The sequence below is a fragment of the Schistocerca nitens genome, chromosome 7, assembly GCF_023898315.1.
Source record: "Schistocerca nitens isolate TAMUIC-IGC-003100 chromosome 7, iqSchNite1.1, whole genome shotgun sequence".
Lineage (NCBI taxonomy): Eukaryota > Metazoa > Arthropoda > Insecta > Orthoptera > Acrididae > Schistocerca > Schistocerca nitens.
In genome coordinates, this window is record NC_064620.1 from 322,398,499 (window position 1) to 322,419,595 (window position 21,097).

Sequence of the window (21,097 nt, forward strand, 5' to 3'; positions counted from 1 at the left end):
CTGCGGCCAGGAAAAGATCCTGCAAGAACGGGACCAACGACTACTGAAGACAATCGTTCAACTTGACACAAGTACTAACCTTCCGCAAATTACTGTAGATTTCAATGCTGGGCCATCAGCAAGTGTCAGCTTGTGAACCATTCAACGAAACATCATCGATATGGGCTTTCGGAGCCCAAGGCCCGCTCGTGTAACCTTGATGATTGCACGACACAAAGCTTTACACCTCGTCTGGGGCCGTCAACACCGACATTGGATTGTTGATGACTGGAAACATGTTGCCTGGTCGGACGAGTCTCGTTTCAAGTAGTATCGAACGGATGGATGTGTACGGGTATGGAGACAATCTCATGGATCCATGCACCCTGAATGTCAAAAGGGGTCTGTTAAAGCTGATGGAAGCTGCGTAATGGTATGGGGCTTCTGTAGTTGGAGCGATATGGGACCCCAGAAACGTCTAGATACGACTGTGACAAGTGAGACGTACGTAAGCATCCTGTCTGATCACCTGCATCCTTCATGTCCATTGTGAAATTCCATCAGGACAATTCGACACCCCACATGTTTCGAATTGCTACAGAGTGACTCCAGGAACACTCTGATGAGCTTAAACACTTCCGCTGGCCACCAGACTCCCCAGACATAAACATTATTGAGCCTATCAACGTGCTGTTCAGAAGAGTTCTCTACGCCCTCGTACTCTTACTGATTTATGGACAGCCCTGCAAGATCACGAAGTCAATTCCCTCCAGAACTACTTCAGACATTAGTCGAGTCCATGATACGTCGCGTTGTGGCACTTCTTCGTGCTCGCGGAGCCCTACTTGATACTACGCAGGCCTACCAGATTTTTGGCTCTTCAGTGTATGATGGTTCAGTTTTTACCGACTGATGTGAGGAATCATGAAATGGAGTGAGTCTGGGTTATAGTGTATCTCTGTGTTATTAAAACTGTACATCGAGCAAGCACCAAAGGAAAACATGGAGAAATCAGAAGCCGGCCGGAGTGGCCGTGCGGTTCTAGACACTACAGTCTGGAGCCGAGCGACCGCTACGGTCGCAGGTTCGAATCCTGCCTCGGGCATGGATGTGTGTGATGTCCTTAGGTTAGTTAGGTTTAATTAGTTCTAAGTTCTAGGCGACTGATGACCTCAGAAGTTAAGTCGCATAGTGCTCAGCGCCATTTGAACCATTCTGAGAAATCAGAAAGGAAATTTAAGTTCAGGGAGAGGAAATAAAAACTTTGCTGTTTGCCAGTGACATTATAATTCTGTCACACACGGCAAAGGACTTGGAAGAGTAATTGATCGGAGTGGATAGTGTCCTGAAAAGATGTTATAAGATGAATATCAACAAAATTGAGAAAAGAGTAATGTAATGCAGTCGACCTGGTAATGAAGGAATTAGATCTGCAAATGAGACACAAAAAGTAGTAGATGGTTTCTGATACTTGGATAGCGGCATAACAGATTATGGCTGCAGGATATAAAAATCAGACAGGCGACAGCAAGAAAAGCACTTCTGAAAAAAAGAAGTCTGTTAATATCGAATTTAAATTTACGTGTTAGGAAGTCTTTCGGTATGTTTGTGTCTGGAGTTTAGCTTTGTACGAAAGTCGGACATGGATGATAAACAGTTAAGATAAGAAGAGAAAAAAAGACTTTGGAAGTGTGGTGCTAAGGAAGAGTGCTGAAGATTGAATGGGTAGAACTAATAACAGTTAAGGAGGTACTAAATCGAACTGCGGAAAAAATAAGTTTATGGGACACATCATGAGGCATCAAGCAATTGTCAGATTGGTAACGAAGGAAGTGTGAGGTGAAAAAATTGTAGGAGGAGATCTTGACATGGACGCAGTAAGTTGGTACAAATGGATGTAGGTAATCCCAAGTCGTGTAGAGATGAAGAAGTTTGCACAGGACAGCGTAGAGAGTTGCGTCAAAGCAGTATTCGGACTGAACTTGACAACAACAAGACGTTCATATTTTTTTTCTTTAAAGGGCATTATAAAAACGATACCTACCTTGCAAAAAACGAGTCCAGTTCAGTAAAAACAAAGTATACGCTAAAACAGTCATAAATTTCTCACAATTGTTACTCCAGTGGTTTTCAGAAGAGGATAAATAAATCTATAAATGTATCATTATTGGTATAGGGCCTTTTAGATCTCGTTCACTCGTCTCCACATGAACTATGTGCTTTGCCTGTTGCCGAATGTAGAACAGATATGCAAGAATAAGAACGGGTGCAACTGTTCCTCACAGCAGTGAAAGCTAGTCACTAGGGTTATCTCACAGGCTTTCTAATAAAGGACATGAACAAAATTAGAAGATTTGAAGTAAAATCATCGATCCATATCGGTTCGAAAACTAGTGTGCGTAAAGTCAGGAACCGATGATACTGGAATCTTTTGGTATGTGTACATTATTTTTACAGACTGTTTATAAAACATTTTTGTTTTTTGTTGTGGAATGGTGAAGAACCTTATTTTGAGAGCCACGAACTTTCGCTTATACAATCTATTGATTCATAAGCTTTACAGCACGGTAGGTGGAACACTAAACGCAGACACTGCCGTGTTAACCCTAGAACACTAAAGGGAGGAAGATGTTACTTTGGTACTAAACCACTATAAATTTTACTATTCCAGTTTTATTAAAAGGAAATAATAATTTATATATTGTGATTTGTTTAATTCAATTATTAGATCCTCAACGGTATGATACATACCAAACTGAGAACAAAATGTCCTGTTTTATACCCTACTGCAACCTTTAATTTTACGAGGGTTCACTAATCTATGTTTAAGAGAGTCTGTGTGAAACGAAAGCATTCAGTTCTCGTGTTAGATACCGCTGAAATAAACTGAGTTCAACAACTTTTTGTACTGAAGCGAAGTCCTGTCGGCAGAAACACAAACTGGCTTCGTAACAAGCGCTTGGACTGTGTCAGTTCGTGACGAATAACGTAGCGATACGATTGAGCAACCGCTGTTGTGACTAACTTACCTCTGCTCACCAGTCGTCACCGAACCTTCAAAAAAACCAGTGCTATCACGCCATATACATAGTTACTTATATCAATCAGATGACCTTGGCTAGAGATGCGATAGCGCATCTGCAAAGATAGCATATTAAATGTATCAGCGCTTTTAACCATCAATTCGGTCTACATTGTCCTTGAAGTGCTAATTGATCGATTAAACACTTTTATCGACCTTTTCTCAGCTTGAGTGTGTTCGCAGACAGTGTTGGTTACGGGTAGTTAGTTTCTTGTTTCACGGATCTTTTGCGTGGTAAATCAGAACGAAGTGGAACGGGTCATTTTGTTTACACGCCATATGGTATTGTGTAAGCACACTTGTGTTTCAGAGGAACGCTGGGGTAGTCACATCACATGAAAGCTGCTTGCAATTTTCATGGCTCTATTTGTTCATATTCGATGATTTAGTCTGACTTTTTACTTCGAAGGTCGTTTCTACGTTGCAAAACACGGGAATATGACGAGACTGCTACTTTCTGGCGCGTTTTTGCGTAAGTTTCAACTTTACATTTGAGCTTTCTTTGTGACCAAGATTAAATCTGTTGTTCCAAGCGAGAGACGTTAATCTATGTTCGTTACTATCTCACTTATTTAATGTAAGGGACTGGAGGGTATTATAGATTACATGGCGTTCTATTTTCTTCTATTTTTGATGATTTGTGGTAGTTTGTTCCACATGGTCCGATGGATGACATATGTAGTTTCATTACATAAATTTTCGTCTTTAGTAATCCATAATGATGTAGAATTCTCTTCAGTACTTTTCATCCAGACCCTCCCTCATAATTTATCACGTTTCCATGGGCAGTTCCTTTGTCTAAAGTCGTAATTGAGGCAAGAAGACTTTACTGAATACGTCCTACCCTCAGTGAAATGATTATTTAGGGAAGCCAACATCAGAAGATGATATAAATATATTTATATATTTTTGCTGCTGAGAACTTCGCGGCATGTGCTGATCCTGAATACGTTGTGACTGACTTTTGTGATAAATGCTCGTATGTGCAACGTGAAGTCTGTTATTAGAAGGATGCTGTATACTTTCAGATTGCATTAACAGGTTTGAATGTATTGGTCATAATCAAGTATTCCCTAAACATATGTTCACGATCGTCTATATTTATCGTTTCATTAAGAAAGTCTGATTCCAAATAGCTCATAAATAGAAGTTAGCTTGCATCACTATTCATTCTTAGATCAAAATTTTGTAAAGAAAGGGGAATATTTTTAGGGCATTATCTCCGAAGTCACACCAGTTATGAACTCAGATTAAGTTTAGAAAGGCAGCAGAAGGCTTACGTCTGGCGACTGTCTACTACGATAAATTTATGGTCCTTATCATTAGTTATTTGTGGCCATACTATTCAGTTTAGTTCACGTTCTGTAATTAATTCGTGTTTATCTGATAGTGAGAAAAAATATTTTGTATGATGTAATTACAAATTGACAATTTTCGTATTTTTCCCTTCAATTGTACTGCAAAACCTAACTTCCTGTCAATTTTTATGATTTCTGGTGAACAGGTGGTACCACATAGGTTTTGATGAGTGAGTTTGCCAGTATCAAAATATGTGACATAAATGGCTGTATCTTTGGCCTCATTGGCTTACAAGCTTCAGTTTTTTGCATCCACAGCAGATCGGACAGTAGACTTTAATATGTGACACGAATTTCAATATTATATATCCACCAGTTCCTGACAAAAAGAGTTTTTAACAGTCGGACAGACAGACAGTCGAACAGACAGGAAAGTGATCCTATACGGATTCCAAGCAATTGAGGTACAGGACCCTAAAAATAGTGAATACTAACTTTAAATTTCCTTTGGGTAAATACTGCGTTATTTCAATACCAGTATTGTGTTCTGTAGCTACTCTGTTGAGAAACTTTTCATATTTCTTTTTGTCTTGCTTTGCATATGGATTTATTTCTGGTATGGTGTTCCTGAATTATCAGTGGTCATGCCTTGCATGTTTGAATTTTGTGCCTAACTTAATTCACTTATTTTGTTACTCTTGCACTTAATCATTTTCAGGCGACTTTGAGGTGATTAGTTAATGTTTATTTGTGAGAATTCTGTATCTGTTTTAGTGTACTGGCATGATAGCAATAAATTTTAGAACAATTTTATGAATTTAGGCTCTCCTTATAATGTGGCTACAATGAGATAAGCGTGTACTTATTCATTTCATGTTTTTAATAGTTGGATTTTTCAGAATTAGTAGTCTTACATGTGCTTTTGCTGCAGAGGGAACTCAGAAGTGGCACTGAATTAATGGGCAGTCAAATGCAGGTAAGACATACTATAGATTTATGTTGAACTTACTTTGCAAGTTTACGTAAAATTCGAAGTGTATACAGATGATTTTCCAAAGGAACAATGCTAGCATACTGAATATCGTGATGAATTTATTAAGATTTAGCATTAACAATGTTGTTTGAACATACAGAATCAAAATAGTGCATTTTGTTAGGCAGATTATTGTTTTTGACTCTTCTATTGATATTGTGTGATACTGAATAACCTTGTGGAGTGAAAACTAATTTTGTTTTGCACTGGAATGTTATTTTGTTACCTATACTTGAAAACTGATGTTTGAACTTGCTGTGAGGTATGCGATGTATGAATCAATACTGAATATTGGTGTCAATCTGAATTTTATTTTTTCTTTTCTTTCAATTACGAATATTACTGTGAATCTAATGCATACCCTTGTCTGGGGCCCCTGTATGAGAATGTCATTGCTAGTTAACTGAAACTGTGTCTGTACTATATAGATTATTCATGTAGATATGCAGTGTGTGTTACCAGCTGGTAGGCGGAGTACTTCTGATGAAGTTCACTTCTCAAACGCATGTACATTGTTGCAAAAAGTCGTAATGTAATTATAAGAGGACAGAGGAAGCTTTAATTATCAGTTTCACAATTATGATTGGCAGTGGAGATAAACTGTGAAAGTTAGGAGTGTATGGAAAGTATTTCAACCCCCATTCCCATCCACCCTGCTTGCTGGTATTGAGTGAGAATCTTTTGCAGTGGAGTGTATATTTATTTTTGCACGACTTGAAAGTGTTTAATCCATTGGAGTTTACTAGTTTCATCGATTTTCCTCATTGCAGGGCCTATTGGACTTTCAAAACTTTTGTGGTGTTGATGAGATGAGGTAATTTTGGATCTTTACTGTCAAGACTTGGGACGTATCCACTACTAGTGCTGATCATTTACTGTGTGTGTATAATACAGGTGTTCTGATAATTTGTTATTCTATTGTTTTTTGTATTTGATAGAAAGTCTGATTTTTGAAGGTTTGTCTGAATTCAGTCTTGATCCCTAACATTTTAAGAATATTTTTGAGCAAGCCTACTGAGAAACAATATTTGATATTGATGTTTTATTTTTCTGCATTTGTGGTGCTGTATAGAGATTTAGATGGTACAGTTAAACATGATTTCTTTGTTATCAGTTGCGTGAGTCATGATTCTTGCATTTGTATGTGATACAGTGAAGTGTTCTTAAAGCATTTTATTTGTTACTTTGATTATGTGATCATTTGTTGCAAAATGGAAAGAACTTTGGCAAATTAAATAAAAAATAAGTGTATGCCGGTATCTTTTGAATGCTGATTAGTCACCGAACTTAGTCACAGCTGTCAAGTATCCATGAGCTTCTCGAAAGATTTAAGACTCAACAAACAAACAAATCTAACCACGGTGAAGTCAGGTGCTGCTCTGCGTTTGTTAGAAGAGTGCTAATTAAATATAGCTTGCTCATGAATTAATTACAAAGCTGTAAGAAAACTAATTCTTAAGCAACCATCCTTCCTCATTTACTAGCCGAACATTTTTTGTCTTGTAAATTGGAATAACTATTTGTTCAGCTTTTGCAACTGAATTTTTTTTCGTTTATAACAAAAATCTTTAACTAAGCGAATTCTAACCTAATTCCATAACTTGGACGTGTGACTGGATTGGTAATTTCCTGTCAGTTTGGTCATAGTTCATAGTAATTTGTGGGACATCTCCTTGTCTCTGGGCTCCTCACAGAGATGTTAGGCCCTTTGCTGTTCTTAATCTACATAATCAATGACTGAGTAGCCCTCTTAGCTTTGTTTTCAAGTGATAACATCGTTTATTGTTTAGTAATGTCATCATAAGATAAAAACCAAATAAAAATTTGCATCTCAACTGAAGGAGTATAAAACGTCTGTATCAAATATTGTTTCTCAAGACCCAATAATACGATTAAGAACCAAGAATGAATTCAGAAAAATGTCCAAAAATCATCATTTCCCACAAATAGAACAATAATATAATAAATCATCAGAAGACTTATATCAAACACAAGTAGTAAATGATCAGCACTAGTAGGCTAGAGAAATGCACATTAAGCCTCAAAAGCAGAAATCCAAAATTACCTGATCGCATCAGCACCACAAACATTTTCAAAGACCAATATGCCCTTCCATAAGTAAACAAATTGCATAAAATCAATAACACAATTAATTCCAATGAATTTCACAAACGTCCTAGTGAATACTGCTTTTGTTTGCATTGTGCTGTATTATATTTTATTTAATATAATATTAACTGCACCTTGACTCCCATACACGCCGCCCCCCACACACACACGCTATATATGTATATATATATATATATATATATATATATATATATATATATATATATATATATATATATGATTGCTGTAGTTTTATGCTACCAAATGAGAAATTAGGGGAAAATTATCTTCATAATAGAATAATAGAAATTGTAGCTCTTATTTCTTTCATCTTTGGCAATGTTTGTTGAAGTGATACTGAGCTGCACTATTTTTGGCATCCATGTTAATTTGCAGTTATGCCTATAGCTTGCAGCATAAGTCAGTTCGAAGGTCAGAAGGATGCATTGGCATACCACCCTTCAATAACCCCACAACAAGCGAAGCACCACTCTCTTTGAACTACCTTCCGTTTTGATAGTAAGTACTATGCTTATTCTCATGACTCCATATTCATCGACTATGCTAGCTCATAGCCGCCTATCGATCAAACTTAAACTTATAATCTGATTTCAGCTAATTCTATCTATACAAGATGTAGCCTCTATTATTAAATATAATTGTATATTTTTAAGAAGTGTTTCCATGCATCTCTGTCCGCTGCTGTCTTCTGCCAGTAATAGACTGTAACTTTCCTGAGTTCCTTATCCCAGCGATCAGGTGGTCTCCCTGGTGGTCTTCCTTTTTCTCTGGGACTTAACTATGAAACTGATTTTGTCCATTTCCATCCTCCGTTCGTGCAATATGTCCTGCCCACTGCCATTTTAGAGTCTTAACCCGATCTATAATATCTTTTACCCTTGTTATTGCTCATATGTCTTCACTTTTCTGTCGATCTTTCTTAGTGAGACCTAAAATTGACCCGTTCATAGCTCTCTCAGCAGTTCTGAGTTTCCTTTTGAAAAATTCATATATTGTATATGTGTATGTCCATATCCAGGATCTCCTCCTAAATTTCTTGATCGATTTCAACCAAATTTTGCACAGAAACAGTAGGCCTCACAAGTATAATCAGTGTGGTGTATATAGCCTCCTAGTTCTAATAGTAACAGAGGTGTGGGCGTAATACTGTTTTTTCCAGGCCCTGGTTTATTTATAGACTGCCCTTCATGACAGGCATGTTGTGTGTGAACTGTATTGGCCCACTAAATCAACGCACTTTTGGGGGGAACGTACACACCATGGGCTCGATTGAAAACATTTTTCCCCATTAGCTGTTGATAAGTATCCTACCATAATTAAATTTTTGTATTCGCATTCATTGACTTCACCAACTCACAATCAAGCTTTCACCTTTCTAACAAACCTGTATCTTGGATTGATAAAAAAAATGTTAAAAATATGGAAGTGAAATAAATATCTCCACAATTCCATTCAGTGTCACATTATCCACTATGATGTCACACGCCAGAGAATAATCACGTCCTGGGTCAAAGCCAGCATCTGGCATATGGGCTTGACCCACCCAGGGAAAGTACAGTTTCAGGCAGATATTGTGGAAAAATAATTTATTGTTTGGAAAGTAAATGCACCAACATGCTTCAAACACAATTTAGAACATTGTGTATTTTTTGCTTCGTTGAAAGTCCTCCTGTTCATATTGCAGAATGCTTCTATCTTCTGGGATTGAGCGTCGATGCCGCCTATGCAGAGGTTGTGAGGACGAAGAAGGCGGCCCCTCAGAAGTCGTCGTGTCCGCCAGACACGCCCACCTGGTAGCCCGTGCCTTCGATATGCTTCTGCGTCCACTGGTCGTACTTTTCTATCCAGCTGTCCGGCATCTCCGTGCGCCAGCCACCAGCCTCGCCGCGCCGCATAAACTTAGTGGGGTCTGCGCCAGTTTTCTCCACCTCATCTGGCTCTCTGTGAACAACCAGTACATTGTGGTAAGTCTCAAATATTCTTGTGCTTAAGCATACATAGCGCAGTACGTATATTGCGGCATACAAAGTGCACTGTCGATGTAGGTGTTCAGAAATTTACAATGCCTTAAGGACGGAACTATGCATGTTGTAGAGGTTCCTTAAGTGGGTACTTTACGATAAGAAACGATCAGTTAGAGATAAACCAGCAACTTCCTCCCCCCCCCCCCCCCCCTCCTACCCTTCACAAACAATATTTTAAAAAATCGAATTTCAATAAACAAAACATCTAAAAATGAGTTGTTTCAGGTGGTACTGGGGGGGGCAGTCAGGAGGTGGCGATGGTCACAGAGGGACGCAAGAGAGAGAGTGATAGATAAACTGATGAGACAACAGGGAATGGCGTGCATTTACGGTCGGAAGTGTGCACACAGAATTAGCAAATATTCATCACGTGGACTTGCTGGTCTTGCAGTTTCCGTGTTTCGAGTTCAAATTATTCGATATAATATCCTCCTGTTCTGCAAAACAATATTTCTTTATGTGACTCAAACATGTTTCAACCTCTCTGTGGCGTCATCAGTGGGTTTCCTTTACTCAAATCTGTGAATTGTGAACATACACTCCTGGAAATTGAAATAAGAACACCGTGAATTCATTGTCCCAGGAAGGGGAAACTTTATTGACACATTCCTGGGGTCAGATACATCACATGATCACACTGACAGAACCACAGGCACATAGACACAGGCAACAGAGCATGCACAATGTCGGCACTAGTACAGTGTATATCTACCTTTCGCAGCAATGCAGGCTGCTATTCTCCCATGGAGACGATCGTAGAGATGCTGGATGTAGTCCTGTGGAACGGCTTGCCATGCCATTTCCACCTGGCGCCTCAGTTGGACCAGCGTTCGTGCTGGACGTGCAGACCGCGTGAGACGACGCTTCATCCAGTCCCAAACATGCTCAATGGGGGACAGATCCGGAGATCTTGCTGGCCAGGGTAGTTGACTTACACCTTCTAGAGCACGTTGGGTGGCACGGGATACATGCGGACGTGCATTGTCCTGTTGGAACAGCAAGTTCCCTTGCCGGTCTAGGAATGGTAGAACGATGGGTTCGATGACGGTTTGGATGTACCGTGCACTATTCAGTGTCCCCTCGACGATCACCAGTGGTGTACGGCCAGTGTAGGAGATCGCTCCCCACACCATGATGCCGGGTGTTGGCCCTGTGTGCCTCAGTCGTATGCAGTCCTGATTGTGGCACTCACCTGCACGGCGCCAAACACGCATACGACAATCATTGGCACCAAGGCAGAAGCGACTCTCATCGCTGAAGACGACACGTCTCCATTCGTCCCTCCATTCACGCCTGTCGCGACACCACTGGAGGCGGGCTGCACGATGTTGGGGCGTGAGCGGAAGACGGCCTAACGGTGTGCGGGACCGTAGCCCAGCTTCATGGAGACGGTTGCGAATGGTCCTCGCCGATACCCCAGGAGCAACAGTGTCCCTAATTTGCTGGGAAGTGGCGGTGCGGTCCCCTACGGCATTGCGTAGGATCCTACGGTCTTGGCGTGCATCCGTGCGTCGCTGCGGTCCAGTCCCAGGTCGACGGGCACGTGCACCTTCCGCCGACCACTGGCGACAACATCTATGTACTGTGGAGACCTCACGCCCCACGTGTTGAGCAATTCGGCGGTACGTCCACCCGGCCTCCCGCATGCCCACTATACGCCCTCGCTCAAAGTCCGTCAACTGCACATACGGTTCACATCCACGCTGTCGCGGCATGCTACCAGTGTTAAAGACTGCGATGGAGCTCCGTATGCCACGGCAAACTGGCTGACACTGACGGCGGCGGTGCACAAATGCTGCGCAGCTAGCGCCATTCGACGGCCAACACCGCGGTTCCTGGTGTGTCCGCTGTGCCGTGCGTGTGATCATTGCTTGTACAGCCCTCTCGCAGTGTCCGGAGCAAGTATGGTGGGTCTGACACACCGGTGTCAATGTGTTCTTTTTTCCATTTCCAGGAGTGTATTTTAAGTGATAACAATTCTACGAAAACTGGGCCTAAAGACAGTTTTGGTTTGTTTCTTTCATTACCTTAATTGTGCATTATACTATGCTAGTAGCTTGTCATATGCGATCAAATGATGTTAATATGAATTTTGTTGGCGAGTTACCATATCACTTTATGTTTAAACGGAATTTTGTTGTGTCAAGATATTTCCTACATATATTTGATATTACTTACGTTTTGATGTGGCAGATCCTTTATCTTGTTTCCTTTCTCAAGAGTTAATGAAAAATACTGCACACATTTTTCGTAATTTTTCTTTATAAGAAACATTCCTCATGTCAACAAAACACATGCTGAGATTCTGAATGCCCGTTGAAGTGCTCATGCCCTCTGGGTAAAAAAATTATTGAAGTGAGTTCGGTGCCGAATTTCGCCTCTGTTTACTTTCTGTCTTTCTTTGTGTGTCTGCATACGTGTGTGGGGGAGGGGGGGGAAGGGGGGGAGGGGGGTCGGCGGTGTGTGCATGCTTTTTAGCTGTTTGTGTTGTTGTATCTGTAAAATCCCTATAACGTACTAAATATCGTGCCTTTACAGAGTGTAATGTATTCAGTGATAACCTGTATTTAAAAAAAATTAAAAACAAAAAAAACGAGATAATCAGAACATCTTCGAGCTCTAAAAAGTAACAGCTCCATAGTACATTGGCTCAGCTCCTAATAGCCCACAACCACCACCACCTACAATAGAGATAAATTTAAAAATACGAAAACCCAACCACAGTCTACACCAATAGAGGAAAACTTCCACATACAGAAGGCAATGCCAGAAGGAAACCAGGATATACATGAGTACACTACAATGTGCAAAGGCACACTATTTAACACATTAAAGGAACTTCACAGCAAAGACAATACACACACAAAAGAAACGCCACACACACACACACACACACACACACATACACACACACACACACACACACACACACACATACAAAAGAAAGAGAGATATAATCAAAATACGAATTTGGCTCCAAGCTCACTCGTGAGCAAGTGAACGCCTACTGCGTTGTGGTGAAGCGAAAAGCTTTCGTTACAAACAAAAATTTAGTACAATATTTGTAAATTTGTATTTGCTTAGGGTTCTCAATAACTCATGAGAATGCAAAAGACAAAGAACATTTCACAGCAAAATATAAGTAATAGCAAATACGGTATGTAATGTATATAAGTGCAGATATTAATAAATGTACTACCTTAATATGAACACAAATCAATGTGATGGCTGTTTCTTGTCTGTGTCGAACAGTCTTACCACAAACGTGTTACAAACTTTACGACCTGATGTTTTCTGTATGCCCATAACTACACCATTAAGTGGACTATGCCTGTCAGTACAGACTAAACGTTTTGCGTCCAGGCTTCCACACATCAACACCTGATCTGCTGCTCAGAGGAAAATAAACATCAATGGCTCGCTCTTGCAACATGTACGTGGAGGTACATATAACTTATAATAGCCGTAGATTATTAGTCTGCAAAGTACGTAAATACTGATGTAATATTGTTCAGTACACCATCCACAGTCACGAACAAAAGTATCTGCACATATACCTCCTACACTCTCCATGTGTGTAACACATCTTGATACAACAAAATTACGTTTAAACATGAATTTGTGTTTTAACTCGGCGATAACACCATTTGATTGCAGATGACATGCGGCTAGTACAAGATAATGAAAAAATGGAGCTGCACAACTGTTTAGTGAAAAAATTAAGGTAATGGCAGAAACAAACCAATAGCACCTTTAGATCTAATTTTCGTAGCTTAGCTATTGCTTAAAATACGTTCACATTTCACAGATTTGAATTAAGAAAACCTGCTGATTGTGGCTCAGAGGTGGTGAAACATGTATGGTTTACCCGAAAAAACATATTTTGCAAACCTTGCGCTGACGTGACAAAAGTCATGGTATATCTCCTAATATCGTGTAGGACTTCCTTTTCCCGCCGTACTGCAGCAGCTCGATGTGGCATGCAGTTGATAAATCGTTGGAAATTCTTCCAGAGATAATGAGCTGTGCTGCCTCTATAGACGTCCAAGATTGCGTAAGTGTTGCCAGTGGAGGATTTTGGCACAAACTGACCTCCCAATCATGTCCAATAAATCTTCGATAGGATTCATGTTGATCTACATGGCCAAATCAGTCGCTCGAATTGTCCAGAATGTTCTCCAAACCAATCGCGAACACCTACGGCCTGGTGAGATGGTGTATTGTCATTAATACAAAGTCCATCGCTGTTTGGGAACATGAAGTCCATGAATGGCTGCAAATGGTCTTCAAGTAGCCAAACATAACCATTGCCAGTCAATTATCTGTTCATTTAGACCAAAGGACCCAGTCCATTCCATGTAAACACAGTCCACACCATCACGGACCCACCACCAAGTTACACAGTGCCCTGTTGACAGCTTGGGTGCGTGTCTTCGTGCTCTTACGAACTGCAGACGAAACTCATCTGACAAGGACACAGTTATCCAGTCGTCTACCGTCCAACCGATGTGGTCACGAGCCCAGGAGAAACGCTGCAGGCGATGTCATCTGTTGCCATACCCCATTAACGCCCCATTTCGCCGCACTGCTCTAAATGATACGCTCGTCGCACGTCCCACATTATTTTCTGCAGTTGTATCATGCAGTGTTGCTTGTCTGTTAGCAATGACAACTCTACGCAAACGCCGCTGCTCCGGTCGTTAAGTGGAAGCAGTCGGCCACTGCATTGTCCATAGTGAGCGGTAATACCTGAAATTTTGTATTCTTGACACATTCGTGACCCTGTGGATCTCGGAATATTGAATTCTGTAACGATTTACGAAATGGAATGTCCCATGCGTGTAGGTCCAACTACCATTTCGCCTTCAGAAACTGTTAATTCCCGTCTTGCGGCCATTATCACGTCTGGAACTTTTCCACACGATTCACCAAAGTATAAATGGCAGCTCCGCCAACGCACTGCCCTTTTATACCTTGCGGTACGCGATGCTACCGCCATTTGTATGTATGCATATCGCTATCCCATGGCTTTTATCACCTAACTGTACATCCAGTAACTGGAACTGACAAAATTTAACAATTGGAAAAATCACGCTACAAAGGCACAAGTGGACAACAGGCAAAAATGGTTCAAATGGCTCTCAGCACTATGGGACTTAACATCTGAGGTCATCAGTCCCCTAGAACTTAGAACTACTTAAACCTAACTAACCTAAGAACATCACACACGCCCATGCCCGAGGCAGGATTCGAACCTGCGACCGCAGCGGTCGCGCGGTTCCAGACTGTAGCGCCTAGAACCGCTCGGCCACCCCGGCCGGCGACAATAGGCAAAAGACAGTGTTCATTTCAACGTACGCACAAGTCTATAATATGCAGAAGATGGTGCAATCATTACTCGGTCTGTAAATTAACAGTTGGTGGATAGAATCTAGGTTGTTGTTCTTGTGATCTTCAGTCCAGAGACTGATTTGATGCAGCTCTCAATGCTACTCTATCGTGTGCAAACCTGTTGAACTCTGATTAACTACTGCAACCTACATCCTTCTCAATCTGCTAGGCTTATTCATCTCTTGGTCTCCCTCTACGAATTTTACCTTCCACGCGTCCCTGCAGTGATCCCTTGATGCCTCAGAACATGTCCTACCAACCAATTCTTTCTTCTAGTCAAGTTGTGTCAAAATTCCCCTTCTCCCGAATTCTATCCAGAGTGTGGGTACTTAATTACAATGCGGTATTCAGAAACTAATACAAATGTGGGCTTCTTGTTTAGCATAACAATCTTCCCACAGATATTGTGCCACCTCAAAATCCTCACAGTTGCGATGCGCTCGAACGCCCGTACGCGCCTCTGCCGCACGTGGTGCTGAGCGGCGGTATTGGCAGTCCGATAGTGACACCTCCTAAATAAAACTGTCTGCCGTCGGGTGACAACGTGTAACGTAACTAAATTCATGTTCTAAATTTTTCGTAGTTTACAAAACAAGATTTGTGCTAGAAATTTCTCATATCAACGGTAGGCTCGTACCGGGCGGAAGCTATGACATCCAGAAAGCGACGTCACGCCTGTCTGAATGAACATATGTAATGTAATAAATGGTAATACTTTTAAGCTTATCAATAATTCTCATTTTCTAAAAGAAATTGAGTGAAGCCATCTCAGGTTTTAAAGTTTTAGATCAGTAACATAATAAGAAATGCAGTTTTGAAGGACATCCACTTGTATTTTAGCTTTCAGCGCACAAGTTGATCTTGTAATTCTGAGTCATTTGCAAGCGGTGGAAAAGAGAAGTGCGGATAGGTAAGCAGAGGTTGTGAAGGTGAGTCAAGATCCATCCTCCAATTAGTAACAATGAGAATTCAGAATTAATGTAAACAGCTCTAATATCGGAAGTGGCAGGAGCAGATGATGGGAAAAAGTCGTATCTGTTATTTTGGCTACGGAATGCAAGATTTTCGAAACTAAAATTGATGACAATGTTCGGTGTTGCTACCAAGAGCATAATGACGTCAGGGAGCACCAAGGCTTGTTGCGACAGTGGTTACAAAAACTGAGGCTTGAAGACATCACTCTTCAGCGACCTCACCACAACAGCAGCATCTCCGTATCTGCATACTCAAGCCAGTTCTTACGTTTGTTAACCATTTTTCAGAACTTTCAGGAACCTCAGGCCATATTTCAATATATGTGTTGCCTTCTTGGAAAATAGAGTAACTCACGTTAATTGCCTTTAAACTGTTATTTAGCATAACGAGTTTCCTGTTTCCTCTATTCAAGTAAATTTAACTCACAAGTTTGAATGTATAACAGTTTTTCAAAAGTCCACAATTACGACAAAAACTCGTTGTCATAAACATTGTAAGAATATGATATTGCTCCCACAGAGCTAAATAATTGTTAACAAATACCATGGACGCTTTTCTTATTTGAATCTGCTGAGAATATCTTTCAGTTCAAGTATATTTTCTTGACCGTAATTTTGTAAAGTAATTATTAACTCGGTAACTTTTTTAGTCACACTGTGCAATACACTTTTGCATTGGTAGCGAGTGTGGTACGTTAAGGTCATCCTATGCATCTTGTGTCCAAAAGTTGTTTAAATCTCAAGTTTGTTGGAACTTTTGTTTGTTTTGCCGTTTGACTGTCTCGTCCTGCAGCTTAATATTTAGTTACGGTTCGCTGAAGAGCAGTAATCTGCTACCATCTCATTCGTATGACGGGCAGTGGAGAGGCGCGGCGGGGTTGGGAGGGGACAGGGAGGGACGAGAATACGAATTTTTCAACAAAGATTTTAAAAAGTCACTCGAGAATTGTACCACGAAACTAACTGTCAATAATACTCTCCAGAAGCTCACCAACTTTGAGCAAAACTGTACGGCAAAAAAAAAAAGAATTTTACTGAATTGTATTCGCAGCGAGAGTGCATACGTGATAGTGCCCTATTTCGTAAGATCTACATGTAAATACATACTTTTTCGGTAATTCACCGAGGCCATTCCGCTGACGGATGTTGGCAATGTACCCTTGCTGGTTGACAGCGGGGTTGTTCTTCATGCTGGAGAAGCTGAGATGCTCACAGAGTTGTTCCATCTGTTCGTCAGTCACATTCTTTCCCAAGAACTTCGCGGTTCTCCTGATCACCCTCGGAAGATCCTGGAAACGAAACGTACTACTGTCAGTAGAATTTTCAAAATATTCCAAGCAAATGTAGAACCAAATTAACATACACATAAGGAAGGTTTTTAGTTCGTAATATTAAACAGTGAACACAAAAACTGGTAGATTACGACATCAGTTTCGAATTACCAATGACTGTGACGTACCCCACTTTACTTCAGTTAAGTTGTGTAACGAAGATGACATGTATTTTTGTAGTACGTTGACTGTCTATAGGGTAATGCTCCCGTGTCATTTCCTAGCAGTTTCTCTTGTAGAGCACATAACAGCAGCGCCAAACAATTTTAGATATATAAGTTGTGTTTATTTATTAATAAGTCTTCAGAATGTAATATACATATGAAATTTCTACAGTGGCTAGCCTAGTTACTATGAACATTTTCATGAACTGGGGAATCAGAAACCAATATTTGATGAAAGTCTGGCAGCCCTGCTGGCATACAAAATTAGCATTTAGCTTTTTGTATTACGAATTACTGCATTCATGGCTAACAACAATTACCACTGAAGCCACTGAAAAGATGACAAAATTTCAAAACGACAATCATCGAGGTATAACGTAAAAATTGGTGAACACATTCGGTGCTAGGTATTGTTCTCGCCTTAGCAAAAGCAGATGCTTGTTTAATGAGAGGACTTGAAAGCGGCTGTGGACGTGGATTTGATCGAGTTTTCTTACCTTAAAACATTGAATTTCACATTCCATGAGCCATTCCGAAGCATGAAATACTGAATAAGACATGTCAGATTTGTGTGTCATGAACAGTAACATCGCCAGCGAGATAAAAGCTCGCCTTTTGCATCGGAATCAGAACTTACCAGACGCTTTATTGGATTCTATCGTTTTGCAGTTGAAATCTACGTTTGGTGCGTTTACGTTATAACCTATGACCTATGGATACGTGGTGTTTCAGAGCACCAGCACTTTGGGCGTCTCTCGGAAACGCGAAGTTTGTGGTAAGATTTGTTGCAATCAAATTATGATAAACGTCTCATTCGTGGTTAAAATATTTTCATATTTAATTATTTTCGTGTTATAAGTTGCTTGTTATGAAAGAAGTCCATTTCTAGGTTACACCATATTGAGTATTTATCAGAAACGCGCCGGTTTTGGTATTATTTGTTATAACAAAATATCAGTCAATGACATATCGGTGGTTAATGCCTTAAGGACTGCATGACATGAAAGATGTACTGTTACAATACATCTGCTCACTGAGTGTAGTGCGTAAATTGTGGAATTGTGAACTTAGTGTAATTATTTACATTTTGGTATCTGCAAACATTGTGACACTTTCTTATTAAATTAATAGAAGAGTGTTCCACAATATTACACTTACGGGTGCTGTCTCTCAGGAGTGAGTGTGTTCGATTTTGTGAAAATACCAGGGAACAGGCCACAATGAAGTTTAGGACCGCTTCCTATGCACTGCCTGGTTCGACGAAATTCAAAATTTACTTTATTTATTCGTACAGAACGCTTGACCGATTGTGAAATACATAATTCCTTTGTAAATATTGTGTATGATTGTGTGTAGAAACGTAGAAACAAACAAGCACACAAGCACACACACACACACACACACACACACACACACACACACACACACACACACACACACACACGAAGTGCAAGTAAATTTAACAGTGCTATTGCAGAAAATAAATTATTGCTTTGGTTTCATCTAAACGAGAGGTTGCACTATTTGCCGTAGAAGATTTTGCCCCCTCTTGTCACAACTCTTGTATTTCACCTATTCTAGAAATTCTGCTAATAAACTGAGGCAGTGACTTTGTACAAATGAGTATCGGGATTTTAGCTTACTGAAAAGACAAAGATAAAATAATTTTTAAATTATGTTGAAGTTATTGCAAACTTGTATCAACCTTTTTGAAATGGAAGTTTAAAAATCTGATGGCATTTCTGACTGAATATGGAACTTTAATGTTTGGTAAGATCTTTCAGCAGAGTGAAAGTAGGATTTCCTATAAATTGCACAATTTTCATAGCCAAATGTAGAGTGTAAAATCGGCAAATGGGCATTCAAATTTACCAGCCTGAAGTTTAGTTTTGCATAAAAAAGTATAACTGGTTGAAAGTAATCAAGGTCATTAAGAAAAACGTAGTAGCGATTTGAGGGAAATAGAAACATTTCATGAACAGCAGTTGCTAGCTATGGGAATGAAGTGTGAAAACGTTCGTGTCTTCAAGGTCTACCTATTTGACGCATAAAAAGTTACATTAGTACGATATTTAACTGTCATAAAGGCTTGTTCCGAATCAAGTACTAAATTTAGCAGATTCTGACATCAGAAGACACATAAAATCAAATGAAGTGTCAGTAACATCATGCTTTCTGAACAGAACTCAAAAACAAAACAAAAACTGAAAATTGGTCAAGTCATTTGTGAAATGATTTTTCTGAAAGTGTGAATTAAAAAACGTTAAAGAAATATTTTACACACTTTTGAATGATGCTCAGAATTATGTACAGCAAATGAGGTGCATCCTGAGCTAAATTAATAATGCAGATAATTAGATTAAAACTATTTGAGATACTGTAGACCAGGAGACAGAACAGCCAGTCTAACATTCCATGACAATTAAACTGATAATTCAGAAGTTGTGAGTACTTTTAATAATCTCCTTCTAAAAGTACCAGCAAAAATAGTATGAAATTTTTCAGTTTAAGAAACAAGATAATGTATTAAAAGTGCCATTCTGCAAAACGTTAAGCAACTATAAGTAGCACCAACATCGTTCACTGGTGTTAACTAAATCATCAGAAGTCTCAAAAATAAAGTCTCATATAATGTTGATGGAATTTTAAACAAAATTCTGAAAAAAATTTCTAATTTAATATGTAATGATTCTAGTAACATAAACAATGTATCATTGGCCCAGGGAATTTTTCCAAACAGGTTAAAATATCCAACTGTTAAACCTCTATACAAGGAAGGTGACATAAAATATTTAAATCATTACCATCAAATTTTCTTACTGACATATTTTTCCTAAAATATTGGAAAAAGTAATGTACTCCAGAGTGTTCACATTTTTAAGTAGAAACAGTTTACTTAGTGTAACACAGTTTGGATTCCAGAAGAGTTATTCAACTGAGGATGCTATTTAGACATTCACCCACCAAATATTGCAAGCCTTAAATAATAAATTATCGCCATTTGGAATTTTTTGTTATGTTTCCAAAATGTTCGATTGTGTAGATTAAAATCTTAGAAAAACACAGGTTTTATGGAATTACTGTCTTTACATGCAGCTGGTTTGAATCACACTTAATAAACAAAATGCGAAAAGTTGTGGTGAATCATGCCGACAATGTTAGAAAGTTAGAAAACTATAATGACTGGGGAGAAATCACAAAGGGGGTCCCATAGGGTTGAATTTTAGGTACACTCTTATTAATTATATATGTGAATGAACTTCCAAATAACATTTATCAAGCAGAATGGGTACTTTTTACAGACAATAGTAGTGTTATAATAAATCCAATTAGAGAGGAAGCAACAGAAGAGGTTGTTAATGACATTTTATAAAGACTTATCAAGTGGTTCTCAGTAAATGAACTCTCTCTCAATTTTGAGTAAGACACTGCATTCAATTATGTACAAAAATGATACCAACAAGTGATATAGCACTTGAGGAGGAGTCAGTAAATAGGTTATAATGCTCCAAATTTTTGGGTATATATATTGAAGAAAATTGGAAGTGGAAGAAGGATATTACTGAGATACTCAAATAATTAAGTTCAGCCCTGGTGCAGATCACACATGCTTGGGTACTGAGCTCATGAAGATAAGTAATTAATTCTATAATAACTGTCAAGTAATATTACACTGTATGTAATTTAGAGT

At 39.5% G+C, this 21,097-nt stretch overlaps 2 protein-coding genes across 2 annotated transcripts in view; both read right to left on the minus strand.

Moving 5' to 3' along the window:
• LOC126195335 (luciferin sulfotransferase-like) overlaps positions 1-3,032 on the minus strand; it is a 46,370-nt gene extending 43,338 nt beyond the window's left edge. Inside the window, exon 1 of the mRNA XM_049933909.1 lies at positions 3,009-3,032. The gene's annotated coding sequence lies outside the window, so the exon portion shown is untranslated. The remainder of the gene's footprint in view (positions 1-3,008) is intronic.
• A 6,059-nt stretch (positions 3,033-9,091) lies between these two features.
• LOC126195334 (luciferin sulfotransferase-like) overlaps positions 9,092-21,097 on the minus strand; it is a 70,815-nt gene continuing 58,809 nt past the window's right edge. Inside the window, exons 7-8 of the mRNA XM_049933908.1 lie at positions 17,019-17,200; positions 9,092-9,463 (exon numbers count right to left, since the gene is read on the minus strand). Of these exons, the coding sequence (XP_049789865.1) occupies positions 9,280-9,463; positions 17,019-17,200 (366 nt within the window). The 3' untranslated portion in view covers positions 9,092-9,279. The remainder of the gene's footprint in view (positions 9,464-17,018; positions 17,201-21,097) is intronic.